Below are 22,050 nucleotides of genomic sequence, written 5' to 3'. Positions count from 1 at the left end.
CTCCCAATGGGTAACCCTCAGCTCTAAGGGATGACACCTATGGCCCTTGCTAAGACGATCAAAGCTCCCCATAGTTCTGCTCACCCACAACACAGCCGTCCTAAAAACACAGGCTAAGAATTCTGAAACTAGGACCAAAAGGGAGCAGGCTTCCAGCCAGAGTGCTGTCTGTCAGCTCTCGCACCAAGACTGTGAAGAGCATCACAGATACTCAGCCACAGGATGTCACCTGCAGTCCAGGAATCAGAACCAGAACTGAAGTACCAGCTGGAGCAGAATAGGATAGAGCATTCCAGCCACAGGTGGAAAAGCACCTAATACTAAAAACACCTGATGCAGCCACAATAATTGACAGCTGCCATTCTTGTGCCTATTGTTCCATCTCTTGGAATTTAGTGTCATAAAAACATCTGTTGGCCTCTCTTTGCTGTAATAAGAGCTTTGTCCTTCCTTTTCTGAGGTTAACCCCTGTGAGCATGAAGGCTGTGGTGGCTCCTCTTTATCTGGTCCCATTTTTTCCATCCACTTTATTCTGATAGCAACTTGGCACTGATTTTGTGCCACACCCAGATCAAAAAGAGAGTGGGAAAGTGAAGAAAACACCTCTTCACAAATTTTCTGATTGGTATAGAATTACTTCTATACTATTTGAAAAATGCAGGATATTCCAGCATTCTCTTTTTTCTTGTTAATATAAGCAACAAAGTCGAACCATTAACAACAATAATTGAAAAGGTAATAAGCATTATCAAAATTTTAAAGCAAGATCTTCTAATTTTATTAAAATCTGCATTTGTGTTTTAATGATGTTATATGAAAATAAGATGTCCTTTTAAATTTACTGAAATACATATTTTTTTCTCTAAAGGTCATTCTATGACAGGAATTATTCCAAGTCAGTTTACACACACACACACACACAACTGAGCAGCCTTTGACGTCACGATGTCTCCCATCCCAGGACCTTGGGGCCAGCGTTCACCTCCCTGATGCGATCACTGCCCTCTTAGTTATTACTGTCCGTGGGCTGGGCTCACAGGCACCATATGATCTGTTCAGTTCAGAGACCATAGACCCTTGCTAAACTATCGAAGCATCCATTTCAAATTCAAACGTTCTGAAAAATAAGAACTTGAACTCACAATCAAAACATCAAAATAATTTTTCCAAAGGGAGAAAACAAGCATTTCTCCACATTTAATACAATATTGACTATAGTGGAATACAAGTACAGCATGTTCACATGCATCTGCGTACAACAACTCACTTTATGAGTGAGAAAACTTATGTTCAGAAAGATTCATTGTGCTTGGGCTCTAAACCCAGGGGACTTTCTATATCTCACCATAGTGGTGAGAAATCTCATTATGACATTGAATGGAAACTTACATCACATAGCTGGTGCAGCCACTGCTTTCTGTTGTACTGAGTCCTGGACAGAAGTTTCGTCCCAAAAATTCATTATGCTGCAAAGCCTGTATCATAAGGGGAGCAAGGCAAGATAAATAGTTTTAAATTTCAAAAAGTTTCCAGATGCCAGATACAGAAGTACACACTGGTAATCCAGCTGATGGGGAGACTCAGGCAGGAGGATGGCAAGTTCAAGGCCAGCCTGGGCAACTCAAGATAAGGAGACCCCGTTTTAAAAAATAAAAAGGGCTGGGGAAGTAGTTCAAGGATACAGTGCTTGCCTAGCAAGCACAGGTCCCTAGGTTAAATTCCCATTACTGAAAATTTTATAGTTGCCAAAGAATTATCACAATTATATCTTTGTTTAATCTTCATTGTTGCTTCTAAAAATATACCAAGTCTCACATTCACAGCCTTTGTCACAGCACAGCAGCTGATATATTTTCCCTGGTAATCAAGAGGCATAGGTTTGAGATGTTGCCTCTCATTGGCAAAAAAGGGAGACCTCTGGCTAGATAACCCAAACGTCTTTCTTCTCACTCAATCTTATAACCCCATAAAAACTATAATTAAAATGATACAACAGTGCTCAGTGAACATTGTCAATGTATAATAACAATATTTTCTTGCTTGTTTTCATCAAAAAGCAGTTATAATTCTGGGAGTTAGAAATTTGGTTACACTATGCTAAGACACAGCTTTATTTGGAATTGATTCTCTTGCCAATATGTCTCTGGGTATTAGATGGTCTTCTGACGCTCTCTTAAATTCACTTTCAATGTAAACAATGCGTTCCAGTCTCCCTTCCTCCCATTGATTCCCTGATTGAACTAAAACACAAAATATGTTTTTTTATTAATCAGTCAAGCTAACTTTTCCTGTTTACTAGATTTCTCCCCAGACTTTCTCTTCCTCAAATACTGATCTGACTCAAAAACCCCAGATACCTTCCTGAAAGACAATTCCTGGAAGGAAGAAGTTCATAGTTCATGCCCATGGAAATTAGACGATTAGGATTTTATTTTGGTTGTTCCCACTTTGAGAACTCTGTCACAATGGCAAATAAGGACATCTTACCATGTAGCCATAATGAGGAATACTGAAGTACTCAAACCATGAGAGCCACGGTATTGTGTTTCCAAAATTCAGTGACATACCCAAGAAAACCTACAAAAAGCAAGACCAAGTGTCATGAGGACTCTAGATAAGACCCTCTACAAGAACTCTACAGCCTTCTAAACATTTCTACTAGCACCACTCTTCCTTAAAATTTCTTCCACTTACTTCTAAATACTAATTTTGGTCCTTTTCATGTATGTACCTCTGCATGGCTAAGGCAGTTTATGGTATTAAAAGAACAATATACCTGTAACCTACATTATATATTCCACTTATTTAGGAAGATTCTTTATTATCAAGATTCTGTCTTTAAATTGGTCTATAACTGTATCCAATGGAAGATTAAGAAGTAAGGTCATCCCTTCGTATCTGACAGGGATTAGTTAGGGAGCCTTCAGCAACTCCCACCCACAGATACCAAAATCTGACAATGCTGATATCCCTTATTTCTAAAATGGCACAATATTTGCATGCAACCCTATATATCCTGTATGCTTTAAATATACATATTCTGTATGTTTTAAGTCACTTCCATATGTCTTTTGAAACATACCACAAGTAACCACCAAGTAAAAAAATTATGTATACCAGAAGAAAAATTTGTGTATACCAGAAGATTCCTGAGCAACACATGCTCCTCTCTTCTTCTACATAATAATAATATTTGTTATTTACAAGAGTTTGCTTTTTGTACCTATGTCTAGGAATAATTTGGGATTCTGAATGCTGGCTTCAATGCCCCAAAGCTCTACAACTCAAAAAAGAATAACATGTGAAATTCAGCAGAACACACAGTCAATACCTCCATTTTAAGCTACCAGAAAGCAGTATCGCAGTAGAGATGCCAGGAAGGACTGCTAGCTACAAGGTTCACATAACACTTGTCCTAACTGGTGTGAGATGCACTAGGATATGCAGAACAACAACAGTGTTGGGGTGTGTGTACATATGTTTAGACTGGACCTAACCAAGTGCTTACTACATAACAGCAACTCTGGGTGAAATGTGCTTTCATAATTGGTTTTTAAAATTCCATTTGGAATTCTTTACATAAGAATTAGGCAAAGCATCAAATCAAACAAAACTGCATTTATTGAAAGACATTTTATTTGTTGTACGACAGCATAGGAACTATAACAAGATTTATCTCTTCACGATATACATTGTAGTTGCCAAAATCACCAACAGAAGAATTAAACTTTGGCAAGAGCTTATAATAAATCTGTATCATTGAAACACATCTCCTCCTACTGTGGCAGAATGGATGTGTGGATTAATAGGAGAAGCACTCCTGTTTAATTCATGCCCCAGGGGGAAGGCTGGTAACTAGTTATCTGCTGAGTCATCATTTTGAGTACAAAATTTAAAACATATACACTAAGTAAACATTAAAAACAATCAAAAGATGTGCAGAAATATATTGATATAAGAGAACATCAGGAATCCATAAGGGAGGAAACCTAGTACTGTGGACTTTGAATTTTCCAGTGCTTTCAATACTTCTTTTCAAAATATAAGAGGCACTTCAGTTCGACTTTCCATGCCTCAACTGCTGAACTTCCAATGGATTTGCACTTTTACCTTGAAGTTACACAATCCAACCAAACCATCTCTGCTGGTTAAAAAGCTGGCAATTCTCTAACACCAGCACAAAGGTCAGGCAGGTTTTCATGAGGCAATTAGCCAATCATAATAATTCTGGGTTTGATTATCCACTTTATCAAGGTTTCATAATGTCACCCAGAAGTGTTTTTAAAAGCTCATTAGTGAGGATATGGTTAAAAGTTATAGTGACAAAATTAGGACACTAGCAGAAAAGACTGGATAAGGGCCAGGAGGAACGTGGTACATTCTGTAATATCAACTGTATGGTCTCCTGAAAGCATTAGCGTCCCATACAGAATCCTAAAAGCAGGTTTTATAGGATAGGCGAAGGAGCAGGAAGAACAAGGGGACAGATTCCCCCTAAAACAATACAGTTCGCACTCACCATCATAAACACAAAATAGACGTTCACAAGAAATGTCTTCATGTCCATTGCCTTCTCCCCTGCTCCCAGCACCAGGGCCATGGAACTGGTGGCATAAGCCACCAGTAAGACAACAGACAACAGCATGAAGAAAGCCTCCACTTCTAGTTTCAACCCTTGGAAGGAAAAGAAAGAGTCAGTCCAGCTGCCCAGGTCACCTCGTATTTGAGATTGTTTATTTTGCAAATAACACTACAACATTCTGATCAACTAATATCAGTGTGAAAAAAAGTCACCCGCTATCCAACTGTCATTATTGTTTCCTTCCATGTAGCCACATAAAGTTATCACACGGTTTTCTTTTTTACATTTACTGCAAAAGTACTTTCCACGTAACATTTATGCTCCTTTATGTGTAAAGATGAACAACTTCTAAGTTGCTGAGATGGAGAGACAGGGGCAACACAAACAGCCAAAATTCTACTGTCACAGGAAACTTCTCAACAACACATTCACGTATCCAGACAGCTCCACGTTGTTCATGGTTTTCTGTGAATGTATTAGTGATGAAATTGGGATTCAAATTTTAAGGTCCCACGGTGGGAGGAAAAGGGGAAGTACTAGGGACTGAACTGGAGCAAATTAAATTCCATGCTTATATAATTATGTCAACAAGAACCCCATTATTATGTATAACTATAATGCATGAATAAAATATTTTTTAAAATACCTGGGGGAAGGAAAGGTATCCCCATAACCTAGGTCCCCCTGAACAAAGCACCACATGGCTGTGATTGAAAATGGGCTAAATTAAGTACTCTGTAAACCATACAAGCTAATGCTCTGAGTCATACTATTTGAGGGTTTTGGAACATTTGAAGAACACTGATCAGCAGCCTGGGGGTCTAAATTTCATAATTCTTTATGATATATCTGATTTGTAAAACAAAAGGTTTAAGCTCTATCAGTGGTTCTTATTCTCCAGTATGTTGTCAAAAACAGGTATTTCTGTGTGTGTGTTTATGAGAGGGTGGGGGAAAATGTGGAAATCCTGATGTAGTACCTGAAGTGAAGCCTGAGTCTAATGCACAAAGGAATCCATCCACAGCCATCAGATAGGTATTTTATTAAATAAATAAACACCAAACTTATCATCTTTCTTTCTCTGATTAGAGGGAAAGAATATATGTGTATATCGACTTTCTTATCCCTCATGATACATCCCTATACATAATACAGGTATTACCTATCTGTATTTTATCTCTACATAGAAACATATGTAGATATAGAGAGTAGATAGATAGATAAGCCATAAATATCAAGTAGTTTTATAATTTCTTCCATGTTTGTATATGACACACAGCATCTCTTGGTAAATGCAGTTTTATAAATTGTTTTAAAGTTTGGTTGGCCCAATGACAGGGGTGCACACTGGCAATCCCAGGTATCTGGGAAGCTGAGGCAGAAGGATCCCAAATTCAAAGCAGGTCTGGGAAACTTATCAAGACTCCATCTCAAAACAAAATAAAAATAAAATTGCCTATCATGCTCACACTTGGTTGAGTTCCTAGTACCAGTAAAAAAAAAAAAAAAAAAAAAAAAAAAAAATGTCTGGCTGGAAAAAGTCTTGACAACAACAGTGAACAGTTATTTTAGAGAGTGCACAATGGGTATATATACTTCCATAGCTTACATACAGCTTGGTTTGTAGTTTTAATAACCATAAACATGCTCACAGAAATTGGCATCACCTCATATTCAAACTAAAGACACATCTTCCTCTTGCTACTTACTTAACATGAAGTATAGTATAAAATTAAATAGGACACTTGGCAAAAACCTCCTGGGTAGTAATTCAGATAAGATTTCTCCAAAGAAATAAGGCAACACTCTGTAGTATCCACTGATGTACTCGTGTCTACAGAACAAAAACACAAATCACACATCCAGATGAGTCCAAGAAGGCACAGCCTAGATGAGATGCTGCTGCACAGACACCTGCTGCCACCAGGTCTGACACCACAGCTGCCCACAGGCTTCAGGCTGACCCTGATGTCCTTCTTTATCTCAGGGCAGCCTCCCGAGGGATCTGCCCCAAGAGGCTCACACTGTGACCCTCTCTCATGACAGCACCCCTCCTGCTGCTGCCCACTCTAGCCTACCTCATCCCTCCAGGGACACAGAGTCTGCATCTCCTCACTCTCATCAGAGACTCTGCTTCTCCTCTGAGGTTGGCTCTGCCTGAAAAGCAGCACTTCAAGGGCTAATCTCAGTGGTAACAGGATTTTCTTCTCCCCACTCCTGATTGTGAAAAAGGTAACCTTGTCATTCTCCAAGGCCCCCAAATGCAGGTGCAGTTTCATAAACTCTTTTTATTTCTGCTGCTCTCATGTTAAAAAAAAAAAAAAGACTTCTTTCTTCAATGATCATGTCTTTCAACAATACATCCTTTCAGATACCAAATCCTCATCTTTCCTCTTCCTGATGTCTCTTCCACAATTTCAGTTTCTTCCACCAGTGTCCTTACTCCTTCGCTCTCTGAGTATTCCTAACCTTGGCATGTACTTATCGGTTAATCTCTTCCAGTTTTGAAATGCAGAAGAAACAAAACCAGCTTGCTCTTTACTGTAAGGCTGCCCTCTGGCTCTTTCCAATCCTCTATCCACTGAGGGCTAAGCAACTAAATCATATCTTTGTCAATTTTATTACCTATCTCCAATTTGCTGCTGATGCCACCATTTACTTTCTACCAAGCACCTCAAACTTTTCTTGCAAGGGTCACAATGACCTGTCATTTCCTAAAATCATAAAGATACTTTCCACACCATTACTGCTGGCTTTCCTGCAGCATTGGAATTGGCTGGTCATATCTAACTGCAAAACTCTCTTTTCCCTTAGTGGTAGGTTCCACATACTCTTGATTTTTTTATCCTCCGTAACCGCATTTTCTCAGTTAATATTGGTAATCCCAAGCTATACCTCAGAAGTTCACACTGAGCATGGTGAGTATACACAGTTTATGGCACTCTTCAAGATGACATCCTTGTCCCAATTCTGGAGGCGACCTGTTTGACCAACAGCTACCGATGCCTACTTTGAAACAGAGACCTACTCACTTAAACAGTTTCTTCTGGAGCTCAAAGATCTCCCCAGCGGTCACACTGCTGAAACACTGGAAGGCAATCAGCACATACAGTGCCCAGGCTCTGCCAGGACAGAACAGGAACAAAAGTATTACAGTCAATCATTGCCATTAGCTCAGTTTTCTACCCACAAAGTCTTCTCACAAATGACATAACATGAATAGATTTTTTTTTTCTTTTAAAAGGTGCAGAACTGTTCTTGTTAAAACTGAGAGGGAAGCATGAACCCATGAGGTCTCTCCCTATCTCTGTATTTCCACAATGATACCCCTGTAATTCCATATTATAGCCCTATTTGAAATTCATGGTCTTAGCTCAGGTGAGCTGACTTCTGTTACCAAAAAATGAAATGTGAAGGCAATAATCCCCAATATGAGGGTATTTGGAAGTAGGTGACTCAGTAAATAATGTTAGATGAGATCATCAGAGTAGAGACCCCGAGATGTAATTAGTGTCCTTATAAGAAGAAGAAACGTCCAGGCTGCTCTGCCATGAGAGGTACAGAGTGAAGGTTGCTATCTGTTAGCCAGGAAGAGACCTTCGCAGGAGACTAACCCTCTGGAATGGAACCCTGAGCTCAGATTTCCACTCTCTAGAACTGAGAGAAAATGAATTTCTGTTTTTTAAAGCCACCAAGTCTACAGCATTTAGTCATGGCAGCGTGAGCTAATTCATAGGTCACAAAAATACTACCAACTTGAATTTAAAAAAAAAATTACCACTATCATTACTAATGTATATTTGGAAGATAAATAAAGTCCCAAAGTGTTAAAACATTCACTTACCCAGTTTGGTTTTCAGGTGGAGTAAAGAAAAAGTGAGACGTGGAAGGAACCTGCACTCATCTCTATACTACAGACACCCTGTACCTGACCACCAGCAAAGCCTTGACAGCTAGCCTTGGCATGGAACAACCACCCTGCCCAGGTTCCCAGAGTGCTCAGAAAATAAATCAAACTGATCCTGACTGACGGGAAAAAAAAAATTGGTACCTGTGTGAAAAGGAAGACAAGGCTTCTTTGTTTAGCAAAATAATTGAGGTTTAAAAAGGAAAATGTTCAGTTAGTCCATACTTTGATAGATAAACGGATGTTATGAAAGAAACCTTATACACTTCAAACTTGGATGGGCTTCACCACACAACCAAACAGTTTAATCAATATGGAGGATGTTAGTTGTAACTTTTTGAAAACAGAGATGATGTGACACATCATTGAAATAACAAAAGCCAGAGAGCATATTTAAAAATTGTGAAGAACCTCAGATACTTTAAGGGCAAAATACACATACAATAATTTTCCATAGTACCTACAGAATGAAGAAGTAAATGTACAGGCTATTTAAAATATAAATGTTTATACAATGGTTAAACTGAATGGAAATCAGTCAGGCCTAATAGAAAAGTAGCTGCACAACTTTTGAGCCAGGAATAAACCTAACATCAAGTCAAAAGCTAATCTGAGGAACATGGGAAATAACAAAGATTCAGTTCAATATGTTGTGTTACATCTAACAGTACAGTGGTGTTAATGACTCTGAAAAAAGAGACAATGAAATTCCTTCTAAAATAGGATAATTTATTTTATATTAAAGATTTTTTATATTTAGGGTTATTTAATGCATTCAGATTCTTTCCAATGTGGCAAGCCACATCTGTATTATCTACTTATTTATCTGATTTATTTTAATAAGTTGACAAATTATATTTACATGTTTATGAGTACAAAGTGAAGTTATGGTTTATGAACTAAATCAAGATAAGGTAATATCTACCACTTCATATATGTATGGTAAGAGCATTTGAAATGAATTCTCAGCAATTTTGAAATATATACATATATTAATATTTACTATATTCACCTTTTATAATATATCTCAAAGAAAAAAATACCCTTATTCCTCCTGAGACTTTGTACGCTTGACCATCTTCCCCTTGTTTTTCCTGCCCCTCAGCCTCCAGCAATCTCCATTTCACTCTTTGCTTCTAAGAGTTCAACCTATTTAGCATAATATTGTCCACTTCCATCCCTGTTGTCACTACTGAAAAAATTTCTTTCTTATAGCTGAGCAGGACTCTGCCATGCATACACACCTCACTTTCCTTATTCATTTATCTGAGGATGGACACTTAGATTGAATCCTCAACTTGGCTATTGTGAAGTGTACTTCAATGAAAATAAGTGTGCAGATAGCTCCTCAATGGACTAATCTTAAATATTTCACGTTAATTCCCAGACGTGGGATCACTGGATCCAATTATTTTAAAACACCTTTCTCCTAATTCATTTAGCTGTCACCACAGTCCTGTAAGGCTATAGAGTCAGAGGAGTTCACACTCCACACAAGATTGAAACCCAGTTCCTCTGTTACACAGGTTAGAGAAAATGCAAAGACAGTGCTCCATCCCACAGAAGAACTAAACCATTGGCCTCCCCAGCAATTTCAAAAGATGAAGCACTGATAGTCACCCCTGAAGAAAGCTTTAAGAACTTGCTTCCAGAAATGAAATTGAAACATTGTTTTCTGTTTTAAAATTTTTTGTGTTATAAATGAACACAATACCTTTATTTTATTTGTTTATTTTTATATGGTACAGAGGATCGAACCCAGGGCTAGGTAAGCGCTCTACCACTGAGCTACAGCCCAGCCCTGAAATATTATTTTCAAACCAAAAGAATCAACCAATGATCACCCCAGGACAGATTGTATAAGCTACACACAGAGGCCATTTTCACATAGTCCAACTTCTTATAAAAAAAAATGGTAGCAGATATAAGGCAAAAATACAAATTAAAACAAGAAAAATGTCCAATTTCTCCAAAAAAAACTGAAGAAATTACTAAAGCGCTCCTATATTCTCTATAGTTTTCTACTAAGACCTTTAATGCTTGGCTTTTTAGTTTGTCTTTAAATTTCCTATTAAAGATAGATTCTCAATATTTTTTTCAAATGCTTCCAGGCATATAATAGGAGCACAGTCTTTAGATCCTGTTGGATTAAGAAATGGAGTCTACACAGGGCACAAACCAAGTACTACCATGTTTGGAAATAACCAGAGATCTAAGCCTCTAGGGATGGTAAAAGTATGGCATAACTCAGGAAAATCTCCATATCATAGTGTAACACTATCTGATTCCACACAGAAGAAAAGTTGTTTTTATTCGAGAAATCAATATTTAGCTAGGAACTGTGATGCACATCTGTAATCACAGCTACTGGGAAGGTCAAGTTTAAGGCCAGCCTGGGCAACACAGTGAAAACTTTCTCAAAATAAAAAAAGAAAAAGTGCTGGGGATGTAGTTCAATAGTAGAGTGCATGTGGATTTAGGCCCTAGCACTAGAGCCAGGAAGAGAGAGAGAGAGAGAGAGAGAGAGAGAGAGAGAGAAGAAGAAGAGGAGGAGGAGGAGGAGGAGGAGGAGGAGGAGGAGGAGGAGGAGGAGGAGGAGGAGGAGGAGGAGGAGGAGGAGGAGGGGAAGAAGGAGGGGGAGGAGGAGGGGGGAGGAGGGGATTGAGGAGGAGGAGGAGGGTGGGGGGAGGGGGAGGGGAGAGGAAAGAGGGAAAAAAAAGAATTGTCTTTGACACTTATTCTTTAAAAAACAATCAGCCTCTAACAGACAGTTGAAGATTTGATATAACCTTCCTCAACCGTCCTCGGTAGTAAAATGGGGATAAGACCATCCACCCCTCTGGCTGTCGGGAGGCACTGAGGCCATGGATGTCAATCATGGAGTCCAGTGACTAGCAAGGAGTGGATTTCATACGTGAATTATGATGAGAACCCTGAAGTCTATGATGTCGCTAAGCACCTGTGTTATGAACAGGATAGTCATTAAAAGCTCTCATCCTGAAATGAGACTTTTAAGGGCACATTGTGATTAAACCAGGTAATGACCACAACATTAAGATAAGTGTTATCCATAAAACAGGAAAAACTGCTTGTACCAGCCAGCCCTATACCCTTAAGCCAAATGAATTAAAAACCAGAAAGGAAATTGGTTCACAAGTAACAAAAGAAAAATAAACAAACTTGAGTATATCAAATTCCAAATGTTTATGTACCAAAAGCACTATCAAGAGAGTGAAAGTAAGGGACTGGGGAGATAGCTCAGTTGGTAGAGTGTTTGCCTAGCAAGCCCAAGGCCCTGGGTTTGATCCCCAGCACCACAAAAAAAAAAAAAAAAGAGAGAGAGTGAAAGACAGCCCACACAGTGGGAGAAAATATTTGCAAATTGCATACCCAAAAAGGGAATTAATTCAATTTTAAAATGGACAAAGGACATTTTGCCAAAGATTCAGTGGATGTCTATTATTTAGAAAAGGAAAAATTAACAACTTTTGGTAAGGATATGGGGAAATTGGAACCCTTGTTTGCTACTGGCAAAAATGTAAAATGAAGTAACCGCAGTGGAAGTCAGGATGCAGATCCTCAAAAAATTAACTGAATTACCATATGGCCCAGCTGTTCTATTTCTGGGTATCTACCCCAAAGAACTGAAAGCAGAGACTCGAAGAGATATTTATAAACCCATAGCAACATTATTCAAAATAGCTAAAAGGTAGAAGCAACCCAATTTACATGGACTGCTGAATAGATGAAATGGAATACAATGGGCAGATACAATGGGCTATTATTGGGCCTTAAAAAGGAAAGAAATTCCAATACAGGCTACAACTTGGAGGAATCTTGAAGATGGTATGCTAAGAGAAATAGATCAATCACCAAAAGACAAATACTGCAGGAGTCCACGTTTATAAGGTTCCTAGTGTAATCAAATTCCCAAATGCAGAGTAGAATGGTGTTAGTGAGTTTAGGGAGTTGCTGATTCATGGAGATTCCATTTGGGAAGATGAAAACAACGGTTTGGAACTGGGTGGTGGTGGTAGTTGTGCAATGTGAATATTTTAGATGCCACCCAATTGTCCACTTAAGAATGGTAAAAAGGATAAAAGTGGAGTGGTACAGTTTACTACTACATATGTACACACATACATCTGTAAAAAAATTAATCGTTCCACTCATTCTTCAGTGCACTAACTCATCCTACCCAAAATAAAACAGTGACATTCACTGACCATAAATTCAAATACTTAAAGGGTATTCATAAGCTTGAAAAAAGTAAGAGCATTTTCTCAAGTTGATATCCAAATTTACTTACCTATTCTGGATTTCAGTACAATCATTTTTTAGCACAAGAAAGGTGGCACCTACAATCAGTCCCAGAATGACTGTGGCAAACAGCTTATCAAAAAGAAAAATGAAAATAAAAAGGAGAGAATTTTAATTAGAGGTAAAATTTTTGCATATAGTTTATTCTTACAAGATATATGGCTACATAATCAAATCTCTCCATTGAGATCAACACTTTAAATGGCGTGGCCAGAATCCCTGGGAGAATATAAAGCAATGTACATTATTAGACTGCTTTCTATATATTTTCTATATTTCAAATTGAAAATTAAGGTATCTGTGGTTTGGGGAACTGACAAGAAATCAGAGCAGATGATTAGGCAAACTAAGATTCCTGTCAGGGTCTAAAAGGCTCTCCTGGTATAGGGCCAGTTGAGGTTCTGGACCCACCATGCCTTACAGCATAATGAAGTCAAGCATGTGCTAGGGGAAGTCATTTTTAGGCAAAAACTAAAGTCCGAGTGGCCAAAGTTTTAGACTTAACTGAACTCTCAACTTTTGTGCCCATAAACATGTATCATTTCATGCTTTAAGAGGTTCAGAAGAGAGGATGTCTTAGTCTGATTAGGAATAAACAAAATTTCAGGGCTGGGAATGCAGCTCGCAAGTACGGTGCTTGCCTAGCATGTGTAAGACAATGGATTTGATCCCCAGTATCACAAAATTAATAAATAATAAAAATTTAAAACTATATATTCACAATTTCTAACAATGGAATTTTGTACAAAAACGGAAGTAGGGATGAAAAGGATCCTTCCACTTCACCTCTGGTAAGACCCCATTGCATGAGAACACACATTGTCATTGTCACCAGTACCCTCAGCTGGCTCTCTCTGGGGGTACCCAAGTGCTTCCATCACCATCTCCTCCATCACTGCTTGTCCTTCAACCTCAGCAGTGAGGCCTAGAGTCAACCTGTCCCACCTGAGTGGCCCATCCTCCATCCTCACCTACCTTCACCTACTCAGTTTGTGTGAATGGCTCCCAAGGAGACTTGACATACATCACTTTTGTTTTTAGGATAAAAAGTCTCAAAAGGATGCCTCAATTAGCAAAGGCTTAAGGGTAACTGTTACAATTTGGATATGTGGTGTTTTCTCAAAGGCTCATATATTACTCAGTGCAGGAACGGTCAGAGGTAAATGATTAAATTATGAAAGCTATAACTTGAGCGGTGGCCTGATCCATTTGATGGATTAATAACGTAAGGCAGGTGGGAGTGACTAGAGGAAGTAGGTCACTAGAGACCTGCCCTTGGGACTACATCTTGTCCCTGGCTCCACCCCTACCACCCACTTCCCAACTTCCAACAGCTGAGTAGCTTTCTTACACCGTGCCCTCCCACCATGATATGCTGCCTCATCTTGGACCCAAAGTACTGGAATAGGCTGAAAATATACTGAACCTCTGAAACTAAGCCCACAATAACCTTTCCTCCTCTAAGTTGTTCTTTGTCAGTATTTTGGTCACAGTGATGAAAAGCTGACAAATGCAGTTACATTATAATATGATTTATTCAAGTAATTCTAATTCTAATTATTCATGGGGAACTTATAAAAGCATAGGAAATGTTGTCTAAAGAAAGCAAAATCTACGAATAGGAAAAGAAGAACTCAAACTATCCCTATTTGCTGATGATATGATTATATACTTAGAGGAACCAGGAAATTCCACCAGAAAACTTTTAGAACTCATAAATGAATTCAGTAAAGTAGCGGGATATAATAATCAATGCACATAAATCTAATGCATTTTTATACATAAGTGATGAATCTTTGGAAAGAATAATAAGGAAAACTACCCCATTCACAATAGCCTCAAAAAAAATAAAATACTTGGGAATCAATCTCACAAAAGAGTTGAAAGACCTCTACAATGAGAACTACAGTACACTAAAGAAAGAAATTAAAGAAAACCTTAGAAGATGGAAAGATCTCCCATGTTCTTGGATAGGAAGAATTAATATTGTCAAAATGGCCATACTACCTAAAGTGCTATACAGATTCAATGCAATTCCAATTAAAATTTCAATGACATACCTAACAGAAATAGAGCAAGCAATTATGAAATTCATCTGGAAGAATAAGAAACCCAGAATAGCTAAAGCAATCCTTAGCAGGAAGAGTGAAACAGGGGGTATCACAATACCAGATCTTCAACTCTACTACAAAGCAATAGTAACAAAAACGGCATGGTATTGGTACCAAAATAGAAAGGTAGATCAATGGTACAGAATAGAGGACACAGACACAAACTCAAATAAATACAATTTTCTCATACTAGACAAAGGGGCCAAAAATATGCAATGGAGAAAAGATAGCCTCTTCAACAAATGGTGCTGGGAGAATTGGAAATCCATATGCAACAGAATGAAACTAAACCCATATCTCTCACCATGCACGAAACTAAACTCAAAATGGATTAAGGACCTCGGAATCAGACCAGAGACCCTGCAGATTATAGAAGAAAAAGTAGGTCCAGATCTTCAACACATCGGCTTAGGACCAGACTTCCTCAACAGGATCCCCATAGCACAAGAAATAAAAGCAAGAATCAATAACTGGGACAGATTCAAACTAAAAAGCTTTCTCTCAGCAAAGGAAACTATCAGCAATGCGAAGAGAGAGCCTACAGAGTGGGAGAAAATCTTTGCCAATCATACTTCAGATAGAGCACTAATCTCCAGAATCTATAAAGAACTCAAAAAACTCTACACCAAGAATGCAAATAATCCAGTCAACAAATGGGCTAAGGAAATGAATAGACACTTCACAGAAGAAGATCTACAAGCAATCAACAAACATATGGAAAAATGTTCAACATCTCTAGTAATAAGAGAAATGCAAATCAAAAACCACCCTAAGGTTCCATCTCACCCCAATTAGAATGGCGATTATCAAGAATACAAGCAACAACAGGTGTTGACGAGGATGTGGGGAAAAAGGTACACTCATACATTGCTGGTGGGGCTGCAAATTAGTGCAGCCACTCTGGAAAGCAATGTGCAGATTCCTTAGAAAACATGGAATGGAACTACCATTTGACCCAGCTATCCCACTCCTGGGCCTATACCCAAAGGACTTAAAATCAGCATACCACAGAGATACAGCCACATCAATGTTCATAGCTGCTCAATTCACAATAGCTAGATTGTGGAACCAACCTAGATGTCCTTCAATTGATGAATGGATAAAGAAACTGTATTTTATATATATATATATATATACACAATGGAATATTACTCAGCTATAAAGAATGATAAAATTATGGCATTTGCAGGCAAATGGATGAAATTGGAGAATATCATGCTAAGTGAGATAAGCCAATATCAAAAAACCAAAGGTCGAAACGAATGATATCGCTAATAAGTGGATGAGGACACATAAAGGGGGGAGGGAAGGGTTAGTGTTAGGGTTAGAGTTAGGGTTAGGGAGGGGGGCAAGAATGGAGGAAGGAAGGACTGTATAGAGGGAAAAGAGGGGTGGGAGGGGTGGGGGGAAGGGAAAAAATAACAATGAATCAAACAACATTACCCTATGTAAATTTATGATTACATAAATGGTATGCCTTTACGCCATGTACAAACAGAGAAACAACATGTATCCCATTTGTTTACAATAAAATAAATAAATAAATAAATAAATAAATAAATAATGTGGCAATATATTTTGGAAGTAATTCCAAAATATTCCAAGGTATACAAGAAGCACCTCATTGTTTTCACAACTGTAGAGATTTTCATGTATGTATGATGCCTAATTATTTGACAAGTAGCCTATCAGTGAACATTTACATTGCTTTAAATGTTTTGAAAATAGGAACAGTGTTGCAGTTAATAACTGCCTTGCATACATCATTTTCCACCTATGCAAGTATACATGAAGAAAATTTTCCTGGGTCAGAGGATATGTACATTTAAAATTTTGATAGATATTTATGTTAGTGTGCTTTGTCACTGCAATAAATATCTAAGATAATCAGGAAAAAAAAAAGAAAGCAAAATCTTTTACTATATATCGTGAAAACCTCAAAGCTGAAAAGAAAATCTCAATACTACAATAGTATCAAGACAAAGTAATCTGTAAAGGACATTTTAAGCAAGAAGCAAGCCAAAGTAGAAAAATGGACTCATAATCAAAAAAGACTGGTTTGTGAAGACCATAGCATGGAAAGAGTATTATTTAAGTATTATTTAAATGTTTTCTTTGAGACATGTCCTTTAACATACCTTTGCTAATAAGAGAGAAATTTAGGGGAAAATTCCATTCTGCATATCCTCACTACTCTCAGAATATACTCTATTTCATGTCATAAGATCAAGCTTCCAAAATAAATGTCAATGTCTCTGCCAACATGCAGCATGAACATGCATACAAGCCTATATTTTCTTATGGTATATGTTAGAATAGTCAATCTTTCAAAGTAGACTCTGCATTCTTTGTTTCTTGTGCACTCAAACATGACAGTTTATACTGAATATTATCATTAGAATGTTTCTTACAAGTTTCAAAGTTTTTAAACTATTTTTAGTCAGTTTTCAAACACATTGACAAAATCATGAATTCTGAAATCATGTCATACTTTCATGAGGTCTACATGTGTAATTTTTCCAGCATGAAGGAAAAAAACAACCACTAGGCAAACTAAATATTGTACAATGGGGCACATGACACTCCATGAGCTCTGTACATGTGGCCTCTGTTTTTAACAGAAGGATTAAAAAATAAATTATTGCAAAAGGTTACTCTTTGATCAAATGTGTTTAACCAACATTTCACAAAGAGTGTTCTAAGGGATGTTTGTTGCTTTCCACTAAAAAAAAAAAAAAAAATGAATCAAATACTTAATATGGTAATAGAAAAATCATTCTCAGAGATTAATGATAAAGCCCTCCAAATTGATTAGATTAGAAAATCCTTGACACATTTAATGAACTCTAAATTTTCTTATACAGATATCAGTACATTCTAAGATGTTCCAAATAAATGCAACCTCTGGTTAGAAGCCAAGTCTGAATCATATATGTAACTAGTTCAAATCAAACTAGGACTTTGAGAGAACACATACAAGATATTATTAGCAGAGAGTCGGAAAACATTTTTACAACTCCACGTTGGAAACTTAGAGAAGTAAAAAAGAAACATAGAAGGTTAAAAACACCAGGCCAACTGGGTGCAGTGGTCTATGCCTGTAATCCCAGCAGCTCAGGAGTCTCAGGCAGGAGGATCAAGAGTTCAAAGCCAGTCTCAGCATTGGCGAGGCACTAAGCAGTTCAGTGAGACTCTGTATCTAAATAAAATACAAAATAGGGCTGGGGATGTGGCTCAGTGGTCCAGTGCCCCTGAGTTCAATCCCTGGAACCCCCACCCCCCAAAAAAACCCCATGACAACGAAGGGGTCAGTAATCTGTGGTCTGGGGGCCAGGAGCCATAATTGGGTCTGCCACCTATTTTTGCTCTGCTCTAAAGTTAGAATGGTTTTTAGGTTGCTAAAGAGTTGGCAAAAAAAAAAAAAGGTAAAGAATAATATTTCTTGTGATATGAAATTTACTACATATTCAGTGTTCATGAATGAAGTTTTATCAGAACACAGCCCAGTTCATTTGCTTATGGCTGCTTTCACATTAAAATGGCAGGCTGACTATCTGAGACAAAGACCATGTTGGCCTGCAAAGACTAAAATATTTACCATCTGGTTCTTGATCAAAAAAGATTTTCCTACTCTTACACTAACACTCCAGTATTTAAAAACCTTAACAAAACTTGTCCCACTAAGCTCAGGGAGCTACCAGGTTCTGCCCTTATTCCAGAAAGTGCCATTTTCTGAACATTGCTGAAATGGCTTTTATGGAACTGAGGTCACTGATGAGGCAAATAGGCTAAACATGCTACCTGGAGGCTCTCGACCTGCTGTGTGCACCTTAAGGAAGCCTAGGACCAGGGCATCCTGGTGGTACACACCTGTGATCCCAGTGACTCCACAGGCGGAGGCAAGAGGATCACAAATTCAAAGCCAGCCTCAGCAACTTAGCAAGGCCCTATAGCTTAGTGAGACCCTGTCTCAAAATTTTAAAAATGAAAAGGGCTGAGGATGTGGCTCATTCACAAAAAAAAAAAAAAAAAAAAGGAAACCAAGAACCAAAACAAAACACAATTTACACAATTCAGGTGCACTACAAATAACTATCATGCCTGCCCACAACTGACTACCATATATGTGTATGTGTTTCAGATAAGACATTCATAAACCAATTTAGAGTCAACTAATTCAAAGTAAAGCCCAAATCACAAAGAAGAATCCACTCATTATATCACACCACTGTTTGAAAATGGGTATCTTGGCTTGATAGAACTAACATGCTCCAAATGACATCAAATCTATTCTCAAAGAAGAAAACTTTATCCTGTGATTGACAGGACACAAAAGTGTTCATGTTCCAACAGAAATGCCAAATCCCAAGGATCAAAATGTTTGAAAAAATTAATATTATAATTCAAAGGCATGTAGACCCTTAGATATATTTGAAAGGTGACAATACTTACATGTGAATATTATAGTGCACAAGTTAAGTAGCCAGCAGTATGTTGTTCGAACCAATCACATGACATCTTTCAGTACTCAGCAGAGACTCAGTGACTAATAATAGAAATAGTAACCCCAAACAACTATTGAAACTGATTTCCTTACATATGTGATGGACTAGTGTCTGGAAGAACTAGTATTTTGTGTGACATAGGGATTAAGAATAAAAACAACAACAAAACCTTAAAGAGTGATAATCAACAACCACCCAGAGCCAACCAATAGAAAAAAGTAAATTATTACCTCATCTTAGTTAAGAGAGATAATGAGACAATAAATGGCCTTGTGAGGTCTGGTGGTGCACACCTGTAATCCCAACAAACAGGGAAGCTGAGGCTGGAGGAGCCCAAGTTTGAGGCCAGACTTGGTACCTTAGTGAGATTTTGTATCAAAATAAAAATTTTTTTAAAGGACTGGAACTATAGCTCAGTGGTAAAGCACCCATGGGTCCAATCCGCAGTTCAGCAAAAACAAAACCAAACAAAACAACAAAAAACAGCTTTCCATGTGTAAAAACTGTTTTACTTGTTCTATTGACTGTTTCTATATCCAAAATGGAATGGGGATAACAAGTAAATGGAAGGGTGGGCCGAAGATCCATAATCCTGACGGAGACTACATCAGAACCAGATGGCTCCCACTTCAGTATAAAAGAGCACAAGAGTCTGTTAGGTTACCTGAAGAAGAGTGATGAAGGGGAAACCAAGAGAGTTTTTGAATGCACGCCAGAGATTCCATCTGAATTGATGGCAGAAGGAGGTGACATCAGTGACCTCCTCAAAGGCAGGGCTCCTCTTCTGACCATCTGAGAGCTCCTGTAATCTAGCTTCTGTGTCTCTGTAGTAGGAGGAGTTGGCGTAAAACTCAGGTAAGGTGCCTATGACCGACTCTTCTGTCTTGGAAAACTGTTCGGCCCTGTTGGCTTTGGAATAAAAGGGATAAAGAAGGGAAGCATTGCTAATAGATAAGAACGGATTTAACCTGTTTTTCTGTGAGTCATTTCTTGGGTAGCACCTTAATTCTAAAGCTTCAATATAGAAAATCACAAGTGTTGTCGTTGCTTTACATGTTAGTAAACACAGCTAATTGACAAGACTTCTGCCATAATCTTATGAATGTAGAAAACTGACATTTTCCTACCTATGGGGACTCTTGTTCTTAAAACAGACATCTTACCACAATTATAATTCTTAATATAAAATCTGGTCCTTGCTTTCTACTATGTACAAATGCATGAAATGCCAAGTTTCTTATTTTGAAAGTAATATAAACCATAAGCATATTTATTTTTGATGGAAACTCACTTCACAACTCACAGAACCATATAAATGTACATTAATAAATTAAATAAAAATACAGCACTCATGGTCAACAAGGTCTATCTGTTGACTGGTGTCAGAACACGACGTTAAGGTAAATTCAAAAGCAATGTTTTAATGAACCAGCATATTTCTAAATTTCAGCCAAATCAATTAGGCAAAAACCTGTGAGTCTAAGAGACTAGCATACCTTCACAGTCGTCTTCCTTTCTATTTAATACTACAGTAGAGGAGTCTCTGTTAATGATGTCCAGAAAGAAGTATGCAGGGTTGTTATAGGGCTCACACTGGTAACCTGGGAAAGAAAACCAAAGAACGCAACCCAATGGTCTCAACAAAAAAAGTGGATCACCTCCAAAGGGTGATGGAGGTGAAAATGGAAAAAGAACATAAAAATTCTCCCTCATCTTCTTGCTCTTTTCTCCCCTAATTTGTCTCTTCAGAACATTTTACATTACCGATCATAAATCATGAAACCCAAAGAACTATTAAAATGCTCTGGTGTTTATCAGGACTTCTTCATAAATCTACAGCTAGGTCCAACGAAAAAAGTATTAAATGCCTGGGTACACTGTGCTAAGTTCATCTGGAAAATTCCATGATGGCAATATTCATGTCAGCGATGATTGCTTCTCTGCCACTTAGATACAGAGGTCCAAATGATCACCTCTCAAGCTGCCATAATTCCAAATAGACAACAGTTCCCCAAAGCAGCATTATCAAGCAAAGGTGACCAGCACAGCACACCTGGGCTCTTACCTCAACTTCTTGTGGCACAATCATTGAATTTGTCCTGAGGTCTGACTCTTAAGTTCATCTACCCTGGATTCCTCAGATCCATAAATGCTTGATCATTTTTAAATAACAGACATATCATAAAATTAAGAAAGATAGCTATTTAACTGTATTTGGGATCACAGAAAAGCATCTACAATTATACCCAAATTTCTAAAATAAAGCAGATCACATGAGCCATTAAAAGAAATCATATAATTCAACCTAAAATACAAAGAATCAGGTAACTCAGAAATTTTGGCACATCTAATTCAGATTTAGAACTAGTCATTCTAATGACTAACAGGTCACTCAAATCCATTCAAGGCCTAAATCTGCAATCTAATCTTACTAGAAAATACAGTATCATCTCCATGAACCCTCAAGAAGGCAGAGCAAGATCACATGTCAGAAGGAAAGATGAAAAACCACAGTCTGCTATATGGTGAAGAAGAAGATAATGTTGGGCATTTCCATAAAAATTCAATTGGTGGAATAACTGGCTGTTGGTTCAACCAGTTAATCATATAACTTTCAGGGAAAAA

The 22,050-nt window shown here is 37.9% G+C and overlaps 1 protein-coding gene and 1 long non-coding RNA gene across 3 annotated transcripts in view; one reads left to right on the top strand and one right to left on the bottom strand.

The window, feature by feature from the left end:
• Positions 1–22,050, bottom strand: part of LOC306669341 (broad substrate specificity ATP-binding cassette transporter ABCG2-like) — a 39,586-nt gene that overhangs the window by 817 nt on the left and 16,719 nt on the right. Inside the window, exons 7-14 of one of the 2 annotated variants that reach the window (XM_079153270.1) lie at positions 20,922–21,026; positions 20,090–20,334; positions 12,799–12,881; positions 7,615–7,704; positions 6,292–6,416; positions 4,520–4,674; positions 2,488–2,577; positions 1,390–1,475 (exon numbers count right to left, since the gene is read on the bottom strand). In XM_079153270.1, the coding sequence (XP_079009396.1) occupies positions 1,390–1,475; positions 2,488–2,577; positions 4,520–4,674; positions 6,292–6,416; positions 7,615–7,704; positions 12,799–12,881; positions 20,090–20,334; positions 20,922–21,026 (979 nt within the window). The remainder of the gene's footprint in view (positions 1–1,389; positions 1,476–2,487; positions 2,578–4,519; positions 4,675–6,291; positions 6,417–7,614; positions 7,705–12,798; positions 12,882–20,089; positions 20,335–20,921; positions 21,027–22,050) is intronic. The other variant, XR_013766071.1, reaches the window with a different exon arrangement.
• LOC306669403 lies at positions 12,888–17,978 on the top strand. The gene is made up of 2 exons (XR_013766102.1): positions 12,888–14,400; positions 16,812–17,978. It is a non-coding gene; the product is annotated as an uncharacterized lncRNA (long non-coding RNA).

Source organism: Sciurus vulgaris (genome assembly GCF_902686455.1).
Source record: "Sciurus vulgaris genome assembly, chromosome: 9".
NCBI lineage: Eukaryota > Metazoa > Chordata > Mammalia > Rodentia > Sciuridae > Sciurus > Sciurus vulgaris.
This window is presented reverse-complemented; position numbering and strand designations above follow the sequence as displayed.